Source organism: Zonotrichia leucophrys, chromosome 2, assembly GCF_028769735.1.
Source record: "Zonotrichia leucophrys gambelii isolate GWCS_2022_RI chromosome 2, RI_Zleu_2.0, whole genome shotgun sequence".
Classification (NCBI taxonomy): Eukaryota; Metazoa; Chordata; class Aves; order Passeriformes; family Passerellidae; genus Zonotrichia; species Zonotrichia leucophrys.
The window spans coordinates 95,345,860-95,373,269 of NC_088171.1; the positions used below are offsets into that span (position 1 = coordinate 95,345,860).

A 27,410-nucleotide genomic window follows, 5' to 3' on the forward strand; every position below is an offset into this window, starting at 1 on the left:
TGGACGGCATGAAGTTCAACAAGGCCAAGTGTCGGGTCCTGCTAACAAGAACCCCAGGCAGCGCTGGGGACAGAGTGGCTGGAACCGTGCTGGTGGAAAAGGACGTGAGCCAGTGTGTGCCCAGGTGGCCAAAGCCAATGGCTTCCTGGCCTGTATCAAAAGCCGTGTTGTGAGCAGGACTAGGAAGGAGATTGTCCCACTGTAGTTGGCACTGTTGAAGCCGCACCTTGAGTACTGTGTTGAGTTTTGAAGCCCTCGGTTTAAGAAGGACATTAAGCTGCTGGAGCAGGTCCAGAGAAGGGCAATGGAGCTGGTGAAGCTGTATCACAAGTTTTATGAGGAGTGGCTGAGGGAGCTGGGGATGTTTGGAGAAAAGGAGGCTCAGTGTAACTTTATCACTCTGTACAAATCCCTGGAAGGAGGCTGTGGCCGGGTGGGGGACGGCCTGCTCTCCGAGAAGAGGAAATGGCCTCAAGTTGTTCCAGGGGAGGTTTAGGTTGGACATTAAGAATTTCTTCACAGAAAAGTCGATTAGGCATTGGGATGGGCTGCTCATGGAGGTGGTGGAACCACCACCCCTGGTTTAAGAAAAAACTGGTATTGGCACATAGTGGAATTGACACAGTGCTGTGGTGTAATTGACATGGTGGTGCTCGGTCATAGGTTGGACTAAGTAATCTCAGAGGTATTTTCCAAGCTAACCAGTTCTGTGATTCTGAGGCCCGAGAACACAGTGCCCGAGAGCCCCGAGCTCCCTGTGGGCCGGAGAAGGCACCAGGATGCTCATGGCGGCAACACTGCCGTTCCCGGGACGTTAACGCTTCCCGAGTCCCCGCACTGCCGTGCTCCAGCCCCGCCTTCCCCAGCCCGCGCTCCGGGCACCGCCTCCCTCGGGCTGCCGCCGTCCCACCCCGCCCCAGGGCGTACTACGGGAGGCGGCAGCGCTTGTTCCTCCCCTGCCCTCCCCGCTGGGGGTGCGAGGCTGCTGCTGTCCCGCGGCGCAGCGGCCATGGCGACGGGCCGTGGCAGGTAACCGCGGGCGCGCCGAGCGGGGCTCCGCCGGCCCGGGACTGCCTGCTCGGCCTTCTTCACCTTTTCCTGGGAGGGTGGTTTGCTGTTTTCCCTCAGCTCCCATTGCTCCTCTGGGAAAGTTAGTTCACCTGCTCCACGGCTCTGGTTTCTAGCTCTTTACTCTTCACGGCCAGGGCTGTGGGCGTAGTGCTCTCCTCTCCCTTCCCCTGGCCTTATGGGCGCCTTGCAGCGGGAAAACGCTGGTGTTGCATGGTGGCCTGAGTTTAACACTTTTTTTTTCTGCCTGGAAAAGGGAGCTTAAACTTCGATATGTGCTTCAGCTTGGAGGAGATGTTATAATGAGAATACACAAAATTAGTTTAATGTCTACTTTATGTGGTTAGGTCTCTGTAATATATAGGAAGATTTCACTGTGGAAGGTGTGATTACCTTAATTCTTACAGTGCAGGTTTAGCTTTCAAAATTTTAAAGCATCAGTCTGAGAGGCAAAGTTGAGAAAGCAGATTTTTCTGCTAGCCCATTCCTTCAACCTTGAGTTTCAGAGCAGTTTCATTCCCCCTGCTTTTTTTTGTTTGTTTGTTTGTGTGGTTTTTTTTTTTTAACCTGCAAATGGATTGAGGCAATACCCACCTTTTAAAAAGACTGAAATTGTTAGCTGAGGGAACAAAACCCAACCAACCCATGTCAAAACATTATTGTTATTTTTGTTTATCCCCAGATACACTCTAACACGTGGAGGAGACAGGTGTTATCACTACTTAAAACTTTATGTTATTTGAAATGTAACTCGAAAGACAATGGTTTGCTGACCATCAAAAAACCAGGGCACATTGCAAGTATTATGTGAAAGTGAAATATTGGTATGAAACTGAGCCACACAGGTTGAAAGCTAATGAAAAAGCAATTGAAGTTGTTGTGCTTCTTACATAAGATCATCTCAGTGGTTCTAGAAGTTTCTAAAGAGGGGGTGTAACAGCTGTCATTGATTTTATCTTAGGCTTATCTGCCCAAGCTGTGTCAATGCAATGTGAAAGCATTCTGTTAATGCTAATTTAAAATCTTAGCACACACAGTACTTGAAAAGTAATTTATGGGTTTGCTGTTTGTTTCTTCACACCTTGAGAATATTTTTGTTTTGGAAGATGCAAAAGTTCTGCAGTTTATTTTTTTTTTTAATTGAAGCTTACAAAAACAATAGCTGTTGCATTAAACTTTTTGAGGTATGTATGGGCAAAATGTTTCTTTCCTCAGATATTTCTCCCTGGGGTAAAGGAAGGGGGGGGTGGTTTAAATGAGCAAGAAGGACTGAATACAGGCTATGCAGGTTATGCTTGTCCAAGTTAGTGTGTTTTAAAATCCAGAATCCAGCTTCTTATCAGAATTAGTCCCATGGCTGGAGTCTGTGAAGTTGTGTCCCTATAGAGTATGCCCAAACACTCTGCTTTCAGCATGGATTCAGGGCAGAATAGCCTGGGATTTGCTGCCCTGAAACATACAGAAGTGATAGCTCCTGCTGCTGTTGGTCACAACTTGTGTCTCTAAATCCCTTAATGGCAGTTTGTTAGTGCCTCATCATCTAGGAGTTCTTGATAATGATACATGACTAAAACCCTTGTTTGATCTCCAGGGTCTATTATCTTTATTATAAGACTGCTTTTTTGTAGTTGTTAATTTAGTTGGTCTGTCAGTGATAGACCAGCACCTTGGCACTCAGGCTGAAATGTGCATGTCTTTTTGTTAAGCTTATAACAATTCTCAGTAAAATGTCTTGGATTGTTTTTTTTACATAGTGCAGTTGACAATGTAGACCAGAGTTGTTAATTTCTTTTTATTTTATTTTATTTTTCTTTGAGCATAAATCAATCTTAAATCAACATCAGTAGGTATTAAATTTGTATGGTAGCCATATAGGTTAAAAATAGCTATTCCACCCTCCCCCATATGGATTGGTTTCCTAGAAACCCAGAGCTGGTTTGGCCAGGTGTTGGAAGTCTGCTGGCAATTTAAAGCATCAGTAACACAGTGAATGGGGAGCTGTGCCTGCTTGGTGTATTTGGTTTAAGATTGAAACTCTGTCTCCGTATTTCTCTATGGATTAATGATAGTATGTGTTTGCAATTGCAGCTTATGAAGTCCTTCCTGTCAGAAAACTTGGAAAAATGTATGAGTGGTTGGATTGTAAGAATTTGTGTTAGAAATATGCAAAGTTCCTTTCTTTTCTATCCAAATTGTGATGTGGAAGTGTTAGCAAAATAGGTTCTTTCACTGTGATGTGCAAGAGGCCAATCCAGACACAGGGTTGAGGTTTTTGATATAATTACAGTTCTACGTAGAAAGGGATGCTGGGTGGCAAATCCACAAAGCCGACACACCAGCTATCGAAACGTTTTACTATTTTATACATTTTAGCTAAGGAAGGAATTAGTTTTCATTGCCTACCAGTTACATAATTCTCTTATTAATTAGTTTTCTGTCTTCTATTGGATAATGATTCTCTTCCCTCTCATGCTAATCACTTTGCATGTTCAGTCTTTATCTTTTTTGAGCCAGTGAGTTCCTTGGGTCAGTGATTGCAATCTCACGTTTCTGGAAGCTGGGGCTGATTTCAGCACAATTGCTGAGTTGGCTGTAATAGTTTCCTCCTTATCTTGGGAGTTGTTCCAGGTATCCTTGCGGCCTGTAAATTCTGCATTCTTTGTGCCACTAGCAGTGGCCATCCTTCTTCCCAAGTTTTGTTAACCTCCCCCTAGGTCTGAAATCAGTGAAGCATGTCAAGCTCTAAACCTTAACAAAGTAATTCTACCCACAAGTAATTTATCTGTCTAACATCTGGACATCCCTTGGAGCTTGCTAGCTGCCCTCTGTTTCATGGATTAAATCTCCTTTCTTGCTGTTCAAGCAAGTAAAGAAGATGGTATAGTATGAAAGTATACAAATTCTTTTTGAACCACAACAGTTTCTGAGGAAGTTTCAACATATCGTTTTTATCTGGTATCTTTTAATAATTTAGCAGAGTTGGGTGGCTCAAAAATGTCTCTGGATTAATGTTGTGAAACAGAAGATTAATCAGTGAGTTTGACTTACTGCAGGGGCCTCAGTGGGAGCTTGTTTGTGGTGGCCAAGCAGTGGTGCTGCTGTCTAAGGATAATAGATCTCCACAGGATTCAAACTGATTTGAGGGAACACTATTATTCCTTTTACCTGCTGTGAGAGATCTATCACAGGATTGACAGCTGTGAGTTTAAATCTGAATCTTCCTCATGCCAGGTATTTTAACTTGGGTGTAATTGTTCAGATAATAATGGTTGTCATGTGATGTATTATCTGCATCCTGCATTGGTTGAAATATTGTGTCTAAGTGTGCACAGTATGTGTATTTCTTAATTTTGTGAATATGTGACTCTTAACAGCTTTTCCTTCTTACAAGTAGGTTAAGGACCTTTGCTGCCAGGCCTAGGGAATGTTCTGAAACTGTAAATGCTGGAATTAAAAGTCTGTACTTGACGCCTCCCGTAAAACCGAAACCAAGTGTGCGCATTGAGAGGTGAGTATGTCTTTATGTGAGTATGTCTTTAGGAGTAAGAGTGGAAGTCCCTCTGTAAGCTGTCTTTTGACTGCTTGCAGTAATTATTTTCATATCTTAGCGATTTCTAGGTCAGATACTCTGAGTTGAAAAGATTTGCTTTCCTGGCCTACTTTAGGATCCTGTATCCACGTTCTAATGTTTTCTGGTGTGGTTTTCCTTTGTGTTCTTTTCTAAGTTCATAAGGAATATGTACGTTTTCCAAGCCATGTGAAGCCTTCAGTAACTCCTTTGCAAGTCATGAGCAATGTTGTTCCTTGAGAATAAAAATTGGTATTTTATTCCTTCAATGAAAGCCAGTTCAGAATTAAACTACTTTTGTTTCTCTTGGTAGTCATCAAGTGGATCTTAGTGTATAGAGAGGCTGAGAATGGTGGATGGGGATGAGGGAGGAGGAATAAGTGGCTGCTGCATATTTGCTACAAGGTAAATGTTTCTCTTCCTGTTTGACGGCAAAAAGGCACTTTCAGTGTAATTGTGAGTTTTCTTTTTGAAAATTAGTTACATTTTTTCACAAAAAAAATTCTAAGAATATATTACCTGAAAAACTAATTAGTTTTCCTTGTTTTATACATTTGATATTGTGACGGTATTCACAGGGGTCCGAGGAAGAGGGAAGAGACGAGGATTTGACTCCATGTTTCAGAAGGCTTGATTTATTATTTTATGATATATATTATATTAAAACTATACTAAAAGAATAGAAGAAAGGATTTCATCAGAAGGCTGGCTAAGAATAGAAAAAGAAAGAATGGTAACAAAGGCTTGTGTTGGACAGAGAGTCCGAGCCAGCTGACTGTGATTGGCCATTAATTAGAAACAACTCTGTGAGACCAATCACAGATGCACCTGTTGCATTCCACAGCAGCAGATAACCATTGTTTACCTTTTGTTCCTGAAGCCTCTCAGCTTCTCAGGAGGAAAAATCCTAAGGAAAGGATTTTTCAGAAAATATAATGGCTACATGATAGCTTTCTGTGTATTGCTTTCTCTGTTTTGCATTGGATAGCCAGTGTAATATTTCAGTGCTGTCAGATGGGTGTAATACTGAGAGAAAAAAGAAAAAAATCATTTCAGCTTCCTTCAGAAGAAAAAGAATATGGTTGAAAATTCTGGATCAAGTGTGTTATTTTAGCTAATCTGCAGCCTTTTAAGGTATCGCTTCTAAATTATCTCTGGAATGAGTGCACTAACTGCTTTGGGCTTACAGTGTATAAGTTATTTCGCATAATAACAGTGCCAGTTTTGGCATGTTGCTTCTATGTCAATGCAACTAAGATTCTGAGTTTAATACAAACACTGAGATATTGGCATTATCATGCTACCCTTTAAAGCTCTCTGCTTCTGAAATAGTGTTATAAATCAACAAGTGTTGCAAATAACCCAGTAGTAAAAGGACAAGAGGCACACCTGGAGCATTGACTTTCAAAGAACCTTTTATTTTCAGTGGTGATTTTGATGTGACCATACTCAATGCTTAAGGAAATTAGAGTATAAAATGCATGTATTTTAAACTCTGTGCAGTTATGAGGTACTGCTCAAATGGTATGGGGTTCCTGTCTGTTAATGCAGAAATCACATTGGCTCATCTCCAGGGTATATTCTGCTTGCCATGCTTAGACTGGCACCTGCATTTCGTGCAGCATTCCAGATGCACAGAGACATTGACATTTTCAAGATATCACTTGGCTCTTACTTTGATGTTCACATCTTTCTGTTGGCATAAATAAAAACTGCACAAGACACCTGAGCATGTACAGTTTGAAGATTATGATGAGGTAGAGCATGATCTTGCTGTTAGACCGGGGCATTTCTGTCCTGGTGCTTCCTGACACCTGACACAGCAGTCAAAAGGGAGGGTGAATATGTCTGCAGTTTTGCAAATGCTGGTTATGGAATAAATGTTAAAATAATAGTACAAGCAGCAAGAAACTGAAGCAAAACAAGATAGTTTCATGTCAAACATAACAAAATTTAATGGAAGTGCAAACACAAAACTTTTCAGGTAATTGTGCTGTGCCACTTGAATAAGTTGTCATGAATTATTTTAGGCAAATGCCACGTACCAGAGAATGAAATGAGAACCCAAACTCCACAGTTTAACTCTTCAGGTGATTTTTGATTAATCTGTTTACAACCTGCTGGTTTTCACCTCTTTTGTTTTTGTCTGGTATGAAATTTAAATTCTCTGCCATTGTCATTTCTGGAGTTTGCTGGCATGTCTAACAGTATTCATTTTTCTTTTCTTTTCCAGCATGCCATCAGAAATGCTGCTGAAGATATTTTCCTATTTGGATGCTGTGTCCCTATTGGCTGTTGGCTGCGTGAATAAGCGCTTCCATGAGCTGGCCAATGATAAGTAAGGAAGAGGGAAGGTCTCAGTTGTGCAGTAGATGTGTTTGCCTGAATTATGAGTCCTTCTGATTTAGTTCCTCTGATGCCAGAGTGCTGATGCATGCACCTATGGGCACTTACTCTGTTGAAATTGCCCTGCACAGCCCGCAGCATGCGTTGCATGGAATTCTAGCTGTGTAGGGCCTGTTGTTTAATGGGAGTTATGAGGTAAAAACTAAATCTAGTACTTTGAAATGTTGCTGTTAGCGCTTTTTTTTGTTTTAAATTTCTGTCTGAATTCACATGGACCTGCACAAACTTCTCAGTTCAGGTGATCCTTAATGGTGTGTCTCCAGCAGCTTTATGAAATTGTCATAGCTTTCACAATTTTGGAGTCCTACTTACTTAATTCTTTCATCAGCTTTTTGCAGAGGGATTGATTCAATCAAGTGATACACTAGTGGTTTTTGTCTGTTGCTCCGTTTGTGAAATTTTGGTGATTTCTAATGCAGACAAAAGAGACGAAGATAAATACCGACACATTTTTTTATGAGGATTGCTTATTCAGAGTTCTTAATTTGTCCAATATGATGATAATTTTGTCATCAAAAAGGGTAAAGAGGAGACACCCAGATTGGTATGTGGTAACTAGGATCCGGGCATCCTTTTCTTTCTAGGATTCTACTGCATTAGTGTTGTCCAAATGAGAAAATGTCTTCCTCTATAGGAGGTTGCTGTACCTGGTATTAATCTATTTCTCCCTTATTTACTGAAACTTGTATGGTGAATCAATTTCTTTACCTTGGCATTGATACCTTTAGAACTGATGAATTTAAAGGGAAGATCTGTAGTCCAGATTAAGGTTTTGAGGCTGTCAGCAGGTAAGAGTAGATAAAAATTGCATAGTTGACACAAATTACCAGTCTTGGCATGTGTTTTCCACTTCAGGGTGGTAAGGCAGGATAAAATCACTGTGGCTGTCCAGGGGAAGATGATTCATCTGTCTCCATCGCAACGATCTCTGTTTCCGTTTTCTAATCTCAACAGAGATTACTATGTGGGCACAAATAGGACTTGGGGAAGAGTTACTTTCCCTTATCTAGGAGCCTGACTGGTTCAGTGGGACCCAGGTCATTTCTTCCTGATGGATTTTAATGGACCTTCTTAAGACCCTGAGTCTTGCAGTGTATGAACAGAAGTTTTAATTGAAGTCCCTGCATATTTCTGTGACAAATCTGACCTTGGTTTTTAGACTGAGTGTGTTTTTTAGGATATTTCTGCTGTCCTTGATGCAACTGGACCATCAGTCTTTCATTGTGGTATGTCTGTGCTGCCTAATGCAGTGATTTGTCTTTTGGCTGTTCATATAATGAGTGTGCTTGAGCAGTTCTTAGCACTGATGTCTCCAATATAACTGTTGAAGACAAGAAGATGTTTATGACCCCCCCCCTTTCTGCACCCTCTGTGCCCCAGCATGGGGTATTCCAGCCTTCCTGTCATGCAGTGTGGGAAGTTCACAGGTATGGTCTGCCTGCAAAAACTTGAGGATTCTGATCACCAGAAGAACGTGCCTGTGTGAGAGGAAGCGAGAGCACAGGGTCTTTTGGGCATTGTGGTCAAGTGATGGCTGATGATGATGTGCCTGATTCTGGCATTTGAGTTAAAGGCTTGTTGTAGTAATTGATGTCCAGTAAGAGGTCTTGAGATGAGTATTAGAAATTTGAGGCAAAAAGGGCTTATATTCTGTTGTGAAAGAGGCAAACTTGTGCTTCCCTGTTGGATGCCTTTTTGATTTATCTGTCCTGAATTCTTCAAAAGTTGATGATAAAGGGGCAGTGATACCTTCCTAAATACTTGTGATTCTAAGTCTTCCTTCATCTTGTTCTCTGTCTCTCTGCCCTAGCTGAATTTTTGAGTTTCTTGAACTAATTTCTTTTCTTGCACAACACTGTTTTGGGAAAGGAAGAAGCAATATATTACTGAGAGTGAGTATGAGGATGTTAGGTATTTGTTATAGTCTGTTTTCAGTCAACCAAATTGCTTGAGTCTGTGACTCCAAAATGCAGGAAATGCCTACTACTAAGCCCTGTTTTTCAGCATAATTCAGCAGAGTATCTCCCTCCATCAAAGGATGTCTCTCTTGGGAAGGGGTTTCTAGTTAACAGAGAGTTTTATAGGAGGTTATTTTGCTGGACTTTTTAGGCTGATGAAGATCAGTTGGATGATACACAGCTCAAATTCCCCTGGTGGTGTTGTATTAAGGACATCCCTCTTTTTTTTCATCACTGGACAATTCTAAGCAGCTTTGTAGTTAAAGAAGAATTTTCCTTCTCCATCATATACTGTCTGGTAACTTGGCTGCCTTTTATGGTCTTAATATAGAAGTATCTTAAAACTTTGTTTCAGTTATGGGATTATCCGTTATGTTACCCTTTCCACCCTGCTTTTGGTGAAAGGAAGGTTGAAAACTCATGTTGACTGTGACCCCACTTTTACAAGTCATAGTAGTTTATTGGTCTGTGTGTTTTAGACACTTTCATGTCAAAAAATGGCAGTGGGGAATTCTGTATGTATCTGCAGAGCAGCAGGCTGGAAGGCTTTTGCAAAATCCCTGAATAGGTTTGCATCAATAAGCAGAGCCTGGCTTTCAGCATGTGGGGGCTTATTCTCAGTGGCTGATGAATTGAGAATAGTTTTGATGGGTAGGAGGCAGTGTGGGATGGATCTAGTCCTTGAATGCTTTGAGGAGAGGGGAAGATGCCATACAATACTCACTAGTGTAAGTTTGCCTGAGGATAAGTGAGAACTGGTAAAGGTAATCTTGCTGATAAGTGGTATAAAATGTCTCTTAAGAATTTGTTGCCCTTGCTATTTATTTTTTTTAGTGCAGTTATGTACACTATGTGTCTAGCTCACTTCAGAATGAGAAAACTTACTGGCAACCTGTATTCTCAAGATTATTGCTTGAGTTCTTGTAGGTTCCTGTACTCGATATTCTGTGAACTGTCCTAGAGATACTGGGGCATGAGAGGCTGAAATGTGACCTCATAGTTTCCCTGGTGTGAAAGAGATGAGCCCATCATTACAGTCACATTTCTTTCACTTCAGAAAGTCATGTCTTCTGTGGGCTTTCCCAAAGAGAGTGCAGAAGGGATCAACATGACATTGATACCACCAAACAAAGGTGATTCTGAATTGTCCTCCTCCACACCACTTTCAGCTGGATCTGTGAAACTTGAAGTGTACAGATTATCTGTTGAATAGGAGGTATTAAACCACTTTTCCCACTAGCTGATTTTCTATGAGGAGGATGAATCATTGTTTTGGGGTAGAATTTTCAAAATTTTCTGCTTAACCTTTATCAGTTTTCACTTACTTTGCTGACTATGACTGTGCTATCACAGAGCTTCATCCTGGCTCCCATATCTTTGGGAAGACAGACAAGACTTGTTTTGTGCTAACACTATGCTCAGTGGTAGCTGAGATGTGCATATAAAAAATGAAGTAACTATTCTTGAAATTTATTCCTCTTTATTCTGTTTTTATTTTCAGTGGAATTTGGCTGAAACTCTATTCCAGCTCTTTGCACCCAAAACGGACAATTTGGAAAATGAAGTCTAAACAAACAGAAACTGTTTCTTTGGGCTGTGCTGCTTTACATGATAAAGGGCCTGGGTACTGGAAGAAAGAATACATCTTCAAAAAAACATCTGCCTTCAAAACTAGAGTAATGCGGCTCGTTAAATTTCTAGATCCTTATACAGGTCTTCCATGTAAAAACAAAGAAGCTATGAAGTAAGCAATGCCTTGTCACAAAGATTTACTTGAGAACAATGTATAAAATATTAATGACTTTGGGGGGGTATAGAATTAGAGCTAAAAAATGTATATCATAATGGGAAGATACAATGATAATTATAACTGACTGAAACTGAGGAAAATAAGAAGCAGCTAGTAGAAATTAAAAAATTCTATTGAAAGCATAGTTTAAGTTTTATCACTTTGGGAATTTGTTTTTAAACACCCCTCTCCCCTCTCAATTCCTGAATAACAGAGTCTCTGGGTTGAGTTGGATAATTGTCTTAAAGGACAAAAATGGAAAAGAACATGTAGTAGAGAAGCCAAACCTATCATTTAAGGACACATCTCTTACTGTACTTTGGCATGGTACAGACTGGCCATGCTTAGACATGCTGTCAACCCTGAAGCTATTTGGAGTTACACCGTTGCTTCCTGACCAAAGCATACCTCCCAACAACAATGGGTGAGTTTTGACATAGGATTTTTGAGGATTTTTTTGGGTGCAACTGGTTGATAATGTGTCTGTATGAGCTATCTGACATTTGTTTGACTCAAGAAATTAACTCTTCATTTGAAGGCCTCCCTGCAATTTTCTTTCTATGTTCTTCTCTTCTTTGGTAGAGCTTTTCAGCAAGTAATAGTATAATCCAGCAAGCTATGAAATTAATTCATAGGTTAATGTAGCTCTTGGCATGTGATATGCAGACTGATAGGTCCTGACTTGGAAAGCTTAATCTAAGGTATAGACACAAATGAGCACGAAAGAAAAATGTAAATCTAGGAGAATTTATTGTGAGAAATTTAGCTTGGAAAAGTTCATCAGTATTTATGTGGCTACAGTCAGGTAATCTGTGTTGTTAAAGTTTATTTTCTGTCTGGTAGGTGTGTGTGTGAATTTAGCGAACTTGGTGTTTAACTATGCATGCAATCTTCAGCATACGCATATAAAGTCACACAGTCCACAGCCTGTCCCTTGTTTTTTAACTTAAATGTGTACAGTGGTTTTTCTTGTTATAGTCTAAGAATATATTTAAATGAAAAGTGTCTATTTGAGGTATTTGTTTGCTGTCAAGGAGCTTAGCACACATCTGGGCCTAGGTGCAGTGTCAGGTACATGCTTCTTACACAAAGCCCCTAGCCATAGAGCTCTGAAAAGAGAGAGAATTATTTACCTACAAAACACTGGGTTCCTCAACCAAAAGAAAAGTATTTACTTAAAAAAGAAATAAATCAAGATAAACTTTTGTATAAAGTTAGCTGACCAAGTCTTGCAGTCAATTATATAGGAAATGTAGTTGTTTTGCCAAGATGCTGATTCATATGTAGAAAATAAAAAAGAAAACTTGCAGGCAATTGATGTACTTATTTCACAGAGTTACAGGTTTTTACAAATTGTGATTATAGATGAAGGCAGTGGATTCACCAGTTTCAGTATTGGTCATTGCTAAAACTGTAAGTGCAGCGACAGGCCTGATGACTGTTCAGACTGTAAGTGCAGGGAAAGGGTTGATGTTGATTAGGATGAAATTTTTTACTGTGAGGGTGGTGGGACACTGGAGCAGGATGTCCAGGAAGGTTGTGGATGCCCCATCCAGGCAGTGTTCAGTGTGTAGTTGTAGGTGATACTACAGCGATACCAGTGGAAATCTAGGAACTATTTTGAATACAATAAGAGCCTAAGTCTGAGAAGGATTTTAGAAAGACTTCTTTCTTCATTCTGAATAGGTAATCAAACTCTACTTTCTGCTCTTTTTTAAATGTGTCATTAGTTAATAAGAGTGTCCATGAACTTACATTTAAGAGTGTTTTGGAGCTAAATGGCTTTGATTATAGGTAAAAAATAAAAAAAAAATCTAAAAAAGGAAAGCTTTGAATAACACAAACTTTTAATTCATTATATATACAATTTGATCCTTTCCTTTGAATTTTGCTTCACAGTGATAAATGTTCAGTGATTCCGTATAGTATCAATAAAGTATCAAAAACAAATTGTAAAGTAATTCTGTATTTTGAAAAGGTGGGCAAGCACATAAGTTTTTTAAAAGAGTATTTTAGAAGGTCATATAGTGTTTTTTGTTTCTTACCTTGTTAAGGTTTCAGGTAGATCCTGCTAGTACACTGTAGTTGTTCAAATGTATAGTTTATGACTCTGCATGCCAAATGCTTTCAAAACCATTTTCATCATGTTTGCTGGTCAGACTTCAGAGTTAAAAATATACTTAGGCTGAACTTTTACATGTTTAAGGAGACATAAACTTCTGCTACATTCTGTATGTTCTTTCCAAAGACCTCGTCGATTTTCCTTGATTGCTGAATACCATCTTGCTAACCTGACTGAAAATAGTGTAGTGGTTGGTGCTGATGAGCTTGTCCAGCTCTTCAGTCTGAGTCCAGGACTGTTAGTAGGAATGTGGAAGGTAAGATAACATTTTGTTTCAGTATTTTATTATTTGAAGGAAAAGAGTTGGGTTTTTTTGGGCTTGGGGAGTTTTTTTTTTAAAAAATCTTTCTTTTTTTTTTTCTGTTTGGATTTTGAAAGATGTTGTCTAAACTAGTAACCACGCAACACATGTAGGGACTGTAAGTGGATGATTTATTATATCCTAAAGAGCTGTCGCTGGAGTATATATGCATAAAGAAATCTACTTCTAATTAAAAGATCAGTTATGTATCATTCTGTACTAGATACTGTGTTCAGTTTTACTTATTTTGCAGTCTTCACATGCCCAAGTTCGATATCCTAGAGTAATTTTCAATAGAATGGTTTGAGAAGTGCTTCTTCCTGTGATTCATGCCATTGCCTGTCCATATCAGTCAAAGTGATGAGTTCCCACATAGTGACTTAACTTCGATTTACATCACCAGGTAGCTGTATCCTGCTCCACCAGTAGGAATGCTGTAAATCGTGCCCTTTTGGGGGTATTAAATTCTTGTATTAAGAGTCTAGGTTAAGCAGTTAGCCTCTGTAGGGTGGGTGTAGATATGAGTCTCTTCAGAGGGCAGTGCAGAACATCTAAAGTAGACTTCTACACAAAAGGAGTCTGCATCTTTGCATGGGGTGCACGGGGACCTCTGTGTCTGCCTGTTGCTGTGCAGGGCTGTGTGCTATGGAAGCCTATCTCAGGTGTTCTGCTCTTGATCTCAGTTCAGAGGTGGCAGCTCTTTTTTCCTCCCCTCAGTCATGCTGTTGACATTGACTTAGGTTATTTGGCACTGGCAAGGAACTTTCCATGGGGAGGCTGTGAACAATTCTTGGAAGTTGCCTAATTTCCATCTGCAAGCATGGTGCCTCAAATGTGCACAATCACCAGAGGCAATGTTTGAAACTGCAGAAGGACTATTCCTTTCACTCTTAAGAGTGAAAGTCCATTTCCTAGAAAACTTGAGACTGCCTGACCAGCATAAACTTGTTACAGGTTGTTTCAGTCTGTGAAAAGCTCTGCTAAATGAGCAACCATTTCTCTCGTAACTTCAGAAGTTTTGTAGACTGGTGTCCCTGTATTGTTGGCTCTGTGGTCTTGCTTGTGCATCGGCCCCATTCGTGCTTGGAAAGAGAGCTCTTTCAGCCCCTGGAAATGGTTCAATCATAACCAAGTTCCACATAGTTGTTAAAAATTGAGTGCCTCAATCTAGTATATTGTCCCTGCTTGTTTTTCTGAACAGCAGTTCTCACTCTCTGTGTAGGCAGAGTAATACAAGATAGTTAAGTGTCAGTGGGTGTAATAATTGTAAATGCCACACATCTTGTTTTTTAGTACATAGCTGCATAACAGAAACCAAGGGCAGGTTATGTGGGCCTCCTGGTATTTGGATAGAGAAAGACTGAGAAATTATGTGATTGATAGACCTCCCTAGTTAAATACTTTATAGCAGTAATTTTGTACTATGAACATACAGGAGTAGTTAAAAAGCCAAAAATTTGAATAGAGGATGTAATTTTCTGGTAACCCAGAGAGATGAAAACAGTAGTTGCCCATATTTCAGGAAAGTATGGCAGTGAATAATTTTCCTATTGACTTAGGTGTTTGTAAATGTAGGATTTAAAGAATGCATTTAAAGAAAAAAACCTGAGATCCTAGCATTCTGTGTTTTTGAAGTAAATACGTGCCTCTGTCTCTGTTTAGTTTTCACATAGATGTTTTTTTTGACTATAGAAGGTTATGTTTTTAATATTTTCCCAGGAGTAAATAATCTGGTGAAGACACAATTTTTACTTTGAAATTCACAATTTCTATTGAATAATTCTGTGTTCCTCACTGATGTTAGCCCTCTTTGGAAATAGTTCCTTAGACATGAAAATAAACTTGATGCTTCAGTAGTCGGGAATAAGTGCTGTTTGATTCTGTTTAGGTATCTTTTTTAAAGTGGTCAGTAGAAGCTAGGGAAGTACAATTCTTGGATTGCTCTCATAATTTTTGCCTTGCCATAGCTGGCTTCTCTCTCTTTCCCCGTAATACAAAAGTGTTGCAGCCTTTTATAACTATTCTGTATTCTTGTGAAAAGACAGTAAAGGTTTTACGAGTCCAAGTGTTAAAGCAAGCCATTACTAACATTATTATAGTAATTGACAGAGTAATAAGCAGCAGCATTTATCTATGAATTTTAATGCTCAGAAAGACCTTGTGAAAAAAAAGAATTTCCAGATGAAAATACATCTACTTTAATTAACTTTTCAGGGGAAAAATGAAATTGCTTTTGTTATGGCGAATCTTCATTATAATCACCTTCTTGAGAGAAGCATTTTGGGTTCTGCTACTGTGTAAGTAGAAGCATTTTGGGTTCTGTTACTGTGTAAGTTTTCCTTTGTGGGTAATAAAGATAACCTTTTGAATAAAGCTTTGAATTTTACAGTTAAAATTGGCTGCTGGTGAGAGGTTTATATTTAGGCAGTAATGAACTATTCTTGTTTAATATAAACAACAGGTACAGTAACTAAATAAAAAACTGTAGAAGCATTTTCATACTAAAATATGGCCATTGTTATGCTATTAAGAAGATAATTTAGTTATACAAGTGTACTGGTACTTGCCATATTGAGAAAGATAGAAATACACTGCACATACTTTCTCCCTTTCCACAAGCAGTCTTCTTATTTCCTCTTTCTATCTGAAACAGAAAGAAAAGAGAGAGACATTTCAGGAAGTAGGGAAGTAATCTTTGGCTGTATAAGAGGGGGGAAACTCTGGTAAACTGGTGAGGTGCCTGCATTAATCTTTCAATCCTTTTGAGAAAGTAACTGGGTTTCCTATGAAGTGTTTGTATGATTTTTTAGCTTTAGAATAGTATTTGGGGAATTTATTTCCCACTCAGCTTTCTGGTCAGATACTGTTGTATCTACCAGTAGTCTTAAATGCCCACTATAACTTAGTGTGGCTCTTCTCACACAGAATGTAAGATTTAACACCATCTCCCTTAGTACCAAATTGAATCCTATGTAGAAGTTGCTCAGTTGCCTCTGGCATGTGGTCTCTTTAAGTCACTTGTGTGCAGTACTTATTTAGCTAGCCTCAGACAAAATTATTTCAATATTTGCTATTTCAGAGAAGTGTCTAGAGCTAGTGGACTTTTATATGTGTAGCTGAGCTGATGCTTTTTTCTTTTTTGTAGACAAGTTCCATGTTTTGAAGTTTAACAGATGTACCTTTTAAAGTTGACTGCTATATTTTCTGCCTTTGGGTAGGCTGAACAGCTGATCAGCAATATTAGACACTGTAGTATCTTAAAAGAAGCATGATGAACTAGAGATGTTTGATTTTGAAACCGTCTTAAGATGACAGTCTCAATGTTGGCCTATGTGTTATATCTTTACTAAGTCATCCTCCCTTGCTAAATTCTATCTTTTTTTTTTCAAGTCAATATTCTCCTCCACCTAATAGACCTTTACTGGATGATATTGACTCAGAATATGGACTGCATGACTACAGGCTGCATCTTGATCTGCATGGCAGAAACTGCATGTACCTGTGTGGATCCTTCAAGTGCCTCTTCTGCAGAAAACGTAAAGTTGATGGAGCAATAATGTCTGTTTTAAAAATGATCCCTGCTGTTGCATCTTTCCTTCTTATATCCAGTTTCTCTGTTTTAAGGGGTGAAACTGAAATGGAATTTTAAGAGTAAGCTATCTTTCTGTTTGTGATGTGGTTTCTTTATATCTGCATGGTGCTTTGTGTGGCGTCCTAAGCCTCCTCTGTAAGAAGTCTGCATGCTGTTAATTGACACTGTCAGCCTGGCACACAAATTCTGCAAATTTTCTGGGTCTTTTATTTCAGTTCTGTGCTACATTAATAATACACTGGCACAGTTCTTGGTGCAGGTTGATGTTTCTTTCACATGTATTTTATGAAGGAGAGAGGGATACATATTAGAATCTTGTTTCTGTAGAATTCTCCTCAAGTATACTTTGGGTGCACAGACAGATTATATGTATGGATACATTTGTACAAGTTATTGTGAACTTTAAGATTTAGAGTTTCTATTTTGGTGAGCTTAAGATTGCCTGTTTTGACATCCTTTCATTGTGTGGAAAACAGTCTTCTGCTGCTGCTGCATTCTGTTCTCAGCGCTTCTTTCCATGAGACATGATTGGCCATCCCTGTTCTTCTCATACAGCCCAAATTCATAATTTTACTGAGGTTTTGAAGAGTACATGGGTGATCTCTCTTTTGACTTAACTTCAGCATAACTTCCTATGCTACACAGCTGTCTTTCTGTAATCAGAGGTAGATTAAAATATTAAAATTGTACACTGTCATTAATTTAATTTAGAATTAAGTACTGTAAATTAATTATTGCTCCCCAGTATTTTTGTTTGATACCGGCACTCCTGAGCGGTGTGGGTTTCAGAACATACTGTTTTTCTGTCAGTAGAGGGCGCTGTTGTCAGGCGTGAGTTCTTTTACAGGGCTGTGGATTTTCCCCGTGATTTGGTTTGTTTTTTCTCATTTGTGTTTGGTGATTCCAAGAACTGTGCTTTAGATTGCAGCCTTATGCGGTGTGGAGTGTTGTTGCCCTTGAACCTGAAAGATACATGTTTTCAGATTTTAGAAAAGCGCCAAGCTTGAATTAAAGGAAGACTTCTAAAGATAAAATTACAGCGAAAGTCTATGCATGTAGCTAGAAATCTTACCTGAAGTGTTATGTAGTACAAGAGTCCTCTTTATGTTCTCAGAAAAAAAAATTCTCAAAATTGGCCAGAGGAGTGGGTTTTTCTTGTTTAGCTGAATATCACATTTTTCTAAAATGAAAATGTTATACTTCTAGCAATACAGTTGCACAAGAAAAAGTACTATGTGACATACTTCCTTTCTTGGTATCACTTTCTTGCTGCTTAGAAGCTACTTCCACAAAAGATCAAACTGAAGTTTATGCAAGTTGAAGCAAATGTCCATGAGCTACAGTTGTGATGCCATCTCACTTTGCAAGTTATAGAATGTTTGTTTTATGTTCACAAGTGTTTTCTGAATTGCTTTGGTTTTGTGACCTTCAGCAATGTCACAGCCATCAGATTCTGGTCTCAAGGGACATCAGACAGCTGAAGCCATGGTTCTGCAGACAATAAGCTCATTTGTCATCTCATCCCTTCCGTGCGCTTGCACAATAATTCCTTTTGGAAAATGCTTGACTTCCTCCAAAAAGGTGTGGTGAGGCAGCATATGGCTGTCTGCTGTCACATTTTTCATTGTGATATGTTATTAATTTTTCTCATTATGGTGAACATGGTGTTGCTGAATGTGGCCAGGTTTATCCACACTGATTGTGTTGGATGGTTTGTGTTTTATTTTTAGGATCCATTTTAATAATGCGCTCTATCCCATCCTCTGGGAGGACTCAGAAGCATGGAAGTCCTGCAACATACTGGGAAGTCTTGCTATTTCTGAAAATTCTCTACCCAGTCCAGTTTTATTTTAAATTATAGATGCAACATACCCACAGCAGTTTCCACAACTTGAGGCACATACCAGTTGTGAGATAGTTCTGTTGTTTTACTTATTTATTGGTTTTCACTAAGAAGCTTTAGGCACTCCTAGGTTACCAGAGAATGCCCATTTGTATTTTGCAGAATAACTGATTTGTTCAAGATTAATTTTTGTCTGCTTTTTGTTTGTATATATTAATATTGTGCTGCCCTTTGCTACTCCATTTTCAATTTCATTTTGCTGAATTCTTAAATTGATTATTAAATCAAAAAAGGTTATGTCACACTACATTGGACCAAGCAGATGGAATGTGTATGGCTACAGATTTTTTTCCTGTTATTTTATTTGTATTGCAGTAACTAGCTGTTTTTTCACTGTTTTGGTTGGGATTTAGCATTTTATTTTATGCTCCTTTTCATGTAAACAGAATTTGTAATATGGTCTCATTGACAGGTACTGTAGGATGAATTTGTTAAATATGTTGTAACTTAATTGAAAATATTTAGAAAACTTTCCTTGTTTTCAGGAAGTTATGACAGGCTTTTCATATGACTCCCAGAAGCCATGGATCCAACTTCTTCATAAATATTTTTGAAATGTATTTACCTAGGTTTTCAACTTTTTAAGCACAGCTTTGTAGCCTCATGGTAGTTTAAGCTTTTGCTTTTCAATGTCATTTCTTGTTGATGTAAAATGATGTGTTGTGCTTGCAAAATGTAAGGGTTGATTTTGGTGTATTTAGAGAACTGTTAAGCTTTGTTTGTAAAATTTCATATCAGGCATTTGAAATGTTTTGCTTGACCTTGAAGACTGATTTGCAAGTTTGAATAATGATTTTAGTGTGATAAGGCTGGTTGTTGGCTCCCAAATTAGTGTTAAGCATAGCTTTTCCTCTGAAAATACCAATCAAATGACAACTTGCAACAAAGGCTTGGTTAGCAAAACAAACTTCTTGTCTTTTAGTTAAAATAAGTGCTTTGGAACTATTGGTCTATTTGTTTCTTTCCCCTGAAGTTTGTCTACATGTTATATATTCTCTTTGTTGGTATTACCTTTATTTGGAAATATTTGTTCCCTATAATTTACTCTGCTGCTTTGCTTGCAGTTGCTATGCGTATCTTGCATGAGTCAAGGACTAGAGATGTCATAAGGGAACAATGAAACAAAGTTTGGATCAGCCTGAAGAAAGCCCTGTCCAATTTGCTTCCTCTGTGTTTCTCTTTGTATGTTTAACATAGCTTAATTCTGCCCTTTAATTTCATTTTCTCATCTGACTGGGGTGAGGAAGGGGAGATTTCATTACTTAGCCTTCAGTTTCTTGCTTGTTTCTAGGCAGGCTTTTCCTTCCTTCTGAATGTGAGGACTGAAATAGAGCTTTTGTATTAAAAAAAAAAACATATATAAAGTCTGGATTAACCAACCCATTAAGAATTAGCTTTCAGATTCCTGATCTGTTGCTTGTTTCCATTCTGGCTAAAGTTAAGAAGTAACTGCAATGCATCATAGCCGGATGATCTATCTGGCAATGTGTATTAATGCCATGCAATAGTAATTTATTAGCAGAAGAATGCTTTTTTCAATCCTTTTTTATTCCATTCAAACTTCATGTGATCTGAATGAGTAAGAGAAATAGCCACTTCCATGCAGATTGGAATTGTGCATAACCAAGGAGTCCTTTGGGAAAAAATGCTTGTTGACTCATGTTTTCAAATTTCTTGTATAAAAGCTCAGCTTTAAATGTGGACTTTCACTGGTTAGTCAGTAAACTATTTCAATAAGATTTTTACCTTGAATGAAATTTTGTCATTGAATTTGATTTACTGAGGTTTTGGAACTGGACCATTTGGACAGGTGGTAACTTATGGCCTTTTTCTACTTTGAGCTGGATCCTGGCAATGAATTCTGCATACATTTTCCTCACTGACTTCTTTTGCACTTCACTGAAAGTGGGTATCACAGTTTGGAGGATTGCATTTTCCTTCAACTATAATGAAGTATTTCCTACAAAATGTTTCTTGGGCATACTCATGTTGGTTTCACTGTATTCGCACTCCTATTCCAAACAGTGTCTGTACTGAAAATCCTGCAGCTGTTCTCTGTCATGTGCTGGGCAGCTTCCTTTCCGTAATAACTGTTCTTCGGACTCCCCACTGGTGAGTGGTGCCTTTCCAGCATTGGTTTGTGGCCAGCTGTATCTTGGGAGTTGCTTGGCTCTACAGTACCAATTCAGAGAAGTTTTTGGCATCTGTGTTAAAGTGTGGGCTTTCTTTCTCCATCACTGCCTCCAACTATCTGCTTCAAGTAGCCACCAAGCAGAGGTTTTGCTGCCCCTGCACGCTGGATGCAGCCACTGAACTCACAGCCAGCCTTCCTGATGTTGCTGCTTCTGTAGCCTCATGCTGCTGCTTGGGCTTGATTGAAGGAGAATCACAGGCAAAACACTTCTGCCTTTTTTACTTCTGCCTCTTGCATCTTAAATCTCTGCAAGTCCCTTCACTTGTTACCTTACCATCCAGGACCTACTACTGGATCCTGACAAGCATTATGTTCCTGGGAATTCTTCTCTCCCTTTGTATCTGTCTCCTGCATGTGCTAGATACTCTTTTTTCTACTGAGGTCTCTAGTGCTTTTGTTTTGCTCTTTTGAGAGATTATCTCTTGTTCAAGGAAACTTGTTTAAGGGATGTCCTACCAAGAAATTTGCTTGTGTCATGATGTGATGCTTTTATTTTTACTTTTCTTTGTAGTCAGATCATGTTCACTATGATGTATCCCAAGTTTAATTAGACTGTTGGATTCCCTGGTTAACTTTCCTTCTCTGACAGCAAAAGAAAAAAAATTAAAAAAAATGCCAATCTCTTTTGAGAGGAGAGGAAGAGATTCCAAAGAAATATGGTTATATGTAGTAATAAAAAAATCACAAATCATAGTTATTCTGCCAAAAAAACCCCAGGGGCCTTGGAAAGCTATTTAAAAAATGAAAAAATCCATAATTTAAAAACTTGATTCAAATCAAATCATACTTCATGTCAATTCAAATGATGCATTATCCTTTCTAAGGAGGAATAGTTATCTGTGTGCCTTTTGTATTGGGTTATTTGAGTTTCCAGTCAGACATAAGAGATTTGAATAACTTGAAAAAAAAAAGGTTGGGGAGGTATCTCATTGTTTTATTTTGTGTGTTAGTGTTGAGCTTGACTTCTGGGGAATGGGAAGTTATGGAGGCACTGGTGGCATGAAATTGAAATGCTGGGCGTGAAATTTACTCTTTGCATCCTTGTGTAAGTTCTTTAGGTAGCATTCCTATTTTTGTACTAAAAAATACAAAAGATTTTTTTATCTGCAGTTTCTACTGTGAATCACAGAATCAAAGCTCCAAACTGCAATTTGATTCCTCTATAAAGTGCTTGATGTTTAGCTGTTGGTGTATGCCAGGGTTTCTTACTGGTGAGTGGGAAGAAAAAGACATGGAAAGGAGATAAGAGAACATTTACAGTGTACTTGAGCTCAATTTGATTTATGCTGCTGTAATGTTGTATATTGTTTATATTTTCAGGTGACATTGAAAATGGATACGTGAGGCTCGTAGTTGTAAACTTAAAGGATAACAGGAAGCACTTGCCTATTATTGGGACACTTGGCATATGCTGGGAAACAGATGTATTTAAAGGCAATGTAAAGGTCAGAAATATTCTTTGTTTCTGGAAATGCTTACCTCAAAACAGAGTTGTGTTTGTGCATCCTAAATAGGCTAATTTTTAAACAACCTTTTGTTTTGTAGAAGCTGTCTGTAACCGGACAAAACCTCTATTCCAATATTCAAAAAAAAAAGTGAATTTTCAGGGAAAGAGTTTTCTCTTTTCTCTCATAGACTCTGGATTGCATGATAGACCCATTATCTGTGTGTAATTGCTTTCCTCTCAGCAAAGGGGCTGTGACTGACCAGCCCATGGAAATGCTGGACAAAAAAAATGTACTGCAGATGCACTTTTTGTGGGGATTTTTTTTTTAATTTGGTGTGAGAGTGTTATTCTTTGTTTTGTGTTTTTTATTTCTTTTGGTTTGGTTTTTTGGTTGGTTGATTGGGGTTTTTTTGTGAGCAATAAGCCTTGAACCTCTGGGGAAATACTCTGCAGTTCTGTACTGTATGTGCAGTGGAAGTTAGGAACTGCTGGGGATTATTAAAATGCCAGTGGACACAGGAAACTACAGTCCACATCCACACAGTCAGCACCAGCTCCAGTCAGGTACATCAGTCAGCTAGATTAACTCTTTATTTTAGAGGAATGCTCACACATTCTATTGGATAAAATTCCTAAAAGAATTATTTCAAACAAAATTTCAGAGTGGTTCTGTAGCTTTTGCAATAGTGGTGAGGGCACATATTTAAAAATATACTTTATCAGCATGAATATTTCAGAAGCTGTGAAGATTCTGATAAATATGATTTAAGCACAACTGAAAAATCATCTAGTTCAACCTTTGATTTCAATTTCGGCACTTCTTTTGGAAAAAACCCTCAGAATTAATAAAAATGTTGTTTCTGCCAATCCTGTATGAATTTGGAATGGAATACTCTTTGATGAGACTTTTTTTACCAAGGCATGTAGTGACAAAACAAGGAACAATGTTTTTAAACTGAAAGAGAGTAGATTTAAACTGGACACTCCATGCTGAGCATGGTGAGGCAGGAGAGTTGGAATTACATGACTTATAAAGGCCCTTTCTAACCCAAATAATTTGTGATTTTATAGGATTAACAGCTGCTTGGCAGAGTCTTTTTTTTTTTTTAATGAAAAAAATCCTGAGTAGTACATAAGAATTTACATTATCTGTCAGAGGAAACAGAGAGCTATGGCTGTAGTCTTTAGTTTTTTCAATTTTAATCATTTTTCTATGTACTTACAGCATAAATTATATTTAGTGTTTGTTTCTAGGACAAAATAAAGAGTGCAGTATTTTTTTTAAACCTCATTTTGTGATGAGAGATGGAATATGTCAGCATATAGCTGTGGGTCGAATTCAGTGTAGTTTTTACCAAAAGTCTCTAAAATTCTTGAACCATGTGAATGTCAGATGACATCAGCCTCAAAAGTAGGACATTCCATTACTTTGAATTTATTTGAATTTTAGCCAATACTTTAAAGAAACAAGAAAACCCTAAAAACTTCCTTGGCACTTCTGGGGTTTTCAAAAAAAAAATTAATTTCCGAAGTACAGATAGTTGGAAATTATCATAGGAATGGTATTTTCCAATTAAGTATTCTTACTGTAACCACTCCAAATCACACTACACTGGCTTGCTTTCCCCTTCCTCTCCCCTGTGTTGTGCTGGAGTGGAGAGGTGGAGGCACGAAAGGTAAAGATCAAGGTTGAGATAAGAGCAGCAATGAGATAAGAAAACTGAGAGTAACAGCAATAATATTAACAAGAAGAATGTACAAGAGAGGGGAGTGATTCATGGCCAAATGCTCACCATGGAGCACAACCTGACCATGGCACAATACCCCTAAGGAGAAGAAAGCCCTTTCCTTGGCCCTGGAAATGGGGTGAGGTGGTGTAGAAAAACCAGCCTCTTAGCCATGCTCCCTCCTGGCTACTGCAGAAATTAACCAGATCCTGACCAGAACCAGGACAGAACTGCATGGGAAGACCCCACCATCCCAACGCCATCCTACTTTACTATTCATAATTAGCTTTTTATATGCAAGCTGTCAGACCAGAAAAGAGTGATTCTTTCATGTTTCCAGTGATTCTGTAGCTCATATAAGTTTATTACACCATCATTAGGTTCAGTTTGAATTTTGTATTTTCAGCATAGTCTACAGTAAAAAGCTTAGGGAAACTATGTGTATCATATTGCCTCATGTTTGTGCCATCTGCCCTTCTCTTGTTTGATTGAAGTAAAGTAATAGTGAAAGCAATGTTAGAGCAACAGAAGCACAACTGTGTAGTACAGAGAAATAAAGCATTCCAAATGAATTTTTTTTGGCATGGAATATGTGATGTTGGTTTGTTTACGCTTTTGGAGCACAGATATAACATAATTAAGATAATTTGATTCATTTAATGATTCAGAACTCATGAGAATAAGGAACAGCTGATACTAACAATGACACATTACTCCTATGCTTCCAAGGGATATGCGAAACTATCAGTTTGCCAAGACCAAGGAATTGGCATTAACATTTTAAAATTATCTAGTTGTGTAATCTTGTAAAGAAATATTTTCAAGAATTTGTAAGCGGAGGAATTACAGCAAGATTCTTAATATTACCTTTTTGGGAACTGAAGCTGTGAGCCTTTCAAAGAGTACTGTATACAGCTGGTTTGGAAGGGTAATTGTGTGTGCACTGCCTTGGGTGGTCCTTGAGTATCTTTGCAAGCCTTGCTGTATTCACACAAGTTTAGTATCTGACTTTAAACTTAGGTTGCTTTCTCATATTGAAGGGACCATCATTATTTGAGTGGTAAAGTAACTAATAGTTGAGAAAAACAGATGTTAAAGGTTTAAAAATGTTCAAGAAGTAATGTTTGATTTGGTTTGGCAGTGGTACCTTCTGTAGCACAGCATTTGATGTGTGTAGGCTGCAGTTTTGATTTCTGCCGGAAACTTCTAAGTATGTATTTGTTGCAGTAGGTCAGTGAAGCGCTATCAATTGTATTTTGAGGTTTTAGCCTTTGCGCAAAACTCTCTGAACCTCTACTTACTTTGCCATGACATAGGGAAATAATCTCTTCTGCTTGTGTTTGTAGGACTGCTTTGTGATGGATCTGACTCTCTTGGATGAAACTGGAATGCCTTTCTGGTGTTTTAGTGATCCAGTCCGCATGGAATTGTCTACCAGGTCATCTGGCCTTTATGACTACATGGGTCATGTCTATACTGCAGACTATGCAGATTCAGAGGGTAAAGTCTGTGTTGAGTTTGTATGGTTGGAAGAAACCAAGGAATATATTATAGTCAGTTTGGTGCTTTATGTAAGCACCAAAAAGGTAAATAGCTGGTATGGAACAAACTACTGACCTAATTAGGTCACTCATTTCCTTGTTTTGAGAACCAAACAAACAACCCTGCTACAACAAAAAACACAGTAAACTGGTGATGCTTAAGATTGACACCAACAAGCAAGACTGTTCCTGCAAGGTTTGCAGTAACAAATGCAATTGCCTAAGTTTTTTAATAGGCAATTGAGGAATCAAAGAGACATATTGATATAAGTGAGAGGTTTTCTTCTCTGTTGAACATTACATGGTTAGTCTGTTTCTCACTGGCTATATTGAAATTATTTTCAGGAAGACTTCTTTATAGACACTTGTTAGTGTGGTTAAGGAATTGGTTCTTTTGAGAGCCATGCTGTGAAGATGCCTTACCTTCCATAAGCTACACTGCTTTTGAGAACATTGACTTTTATGCTTAGTAATAAAACAGCGTGTGTGCTGTTCCCTCCAGGTTTGTTGGAGTGTAATTGGTAAATGAGAAGTTTTGTTAAACGCTTTTACCAGAAAAACTTCACTGAAATGTATTTTAGTAAAAGATTGAAAGGCTAGATGGGAAGCCAGATCTGAAAATGTGTCAGTCAAGGCATTTGTTAAGAAAGTTGTGTAAAATCTGTTTATGATGTTTCTCTAAATTCTTGTTTGTTCTGTTTTCCCATGTTCTAACCTTGTCTGATTGAGACTAGATACTTGCCTTACATACTGGCCTATGAATAAGTGTCCCAATTATCAGCCAACCTGAGCTGATGTCTGCTCTTACGGAATGTATGGAACATTCAGTTGTTTTGGAAACAATGCATATCTGATGCTGTTTATCTAACAGTATGAATCCATATAAAAATTGAATATATGTGTCTAATCTTTCCAGTTCCATGGAGTAACTTTAGAATCAAATTTTCTACTTTCTGTATTAAAATAGTTTTTTCTAAATTACAAGATATTGTGAGTCTAGTGTCATTACCTAGCAAGGACAATTACATTGCTGCCTGCTCTGACTTTATTATGGTAGTGATTTCCTTAAAAATAAATTCTCTCTATTTGTTTATATACATTAGTTGATTTGTGCAGACAATGTTCATATGTAAGCACTGTCTTCTGTGCTACAGAGGTAGATAGATATTACAGCCATAAAGTTGTTTCTTAATTTAAGTTTCAGAGACAGCAAGCTGAGGCTGACACAGTTCCAGTTCACCTTGTTAACCTTACCTAAAGAAGCAGTGGAAATGTTTCTGCATTTTGTCATTAGGCAGACTAACAAGAGTGATCAGCTGCATTTTGTCTTCTTTCTTACTGACTGCTGATGGGGACAGGGATCCCTTGAAGTGATATAAAGGTTTTAACATGTGGACTGGGTGTGATGAATGCCAGAATGACAGACACTGAAAGTGATCTGTGCAGACAAGTGGCCAGTCTATATTTTTGTTTTTCCCCAGATTTAGTTTTTGAGTTACTAGTTTTAGAAAGGAAATAGTGGCTCAATCCCAAAGTTTTCTTAGTCGTTGGCCTTACTGCTAAGCTTGTAAACAAAAATGTAGAATTATTCGGGATACATTGTTCCTTTGAAATGTGCAAGTATGTTCTCTTCCATGCTGTGAAGGTACCAGGGACAATGGGCACCCAGCAGCCATCAAATGTTGAAAGGTCTGTCACTGTTCATTCCAGCTGAATTTTTATTGTATTTCCAATATTTCTGGTTTTAGTGTTTTTTAATAAAAATAAAATACTTCCTTTAATAAGCAATTTCAA

At 38.3% G+C, this 27,410-nt stretch overlaps 1 protein-coding gene across 4 annotated transcripts; it reads left to right on the top strand.

Moving 5' to 3' along the window:
* Positions 1-677: 677 nt before the first annotated feature.
* On the top strand, positions 678-26,594 carry FBXO15 (F-box protein 15). 4 transcript variants are annotated; one of them, XM_064703467.1, is made up of 10 exons: positions 678-1,029; positions 4,463-4,576; positions 6,870-6,974; positions 10,502-10,744; positions 11,004-11,213; positions 13,038-13,167; positions 15,427-15,509; positions 16,603-16,748; positions 22,222-22,346; positions 25,422-26,594. In XM_064703467.1, exons 1-10 carry the CDS (start codon positions 1,010-1,012, stop codon positions 25,689-25,691), a joined length of 1,446 nt encoding a protein of 481 aa, XP_064559537.1. In that variant the 5' UTR covers positions 678-1,009; the 3' UTR covers positions 25,692-26,594. The 4 variants fall into 4 exon arrangements, with proteins under 4 accessions (XP_064559537.1, XP_064559540.1, XP_064559538.1 ...); XM_064703470.1 differs by lacking the exon at positions 678-1,029 and adding an exon at positions 1,056-1,150; XM_064703468.1 differs by lacking the exon at positions 678-1,029 and adding an exon at positions 2,464-2,550.
* Positions 26,595-27,410: the final 816 nt, after the last annotated feature.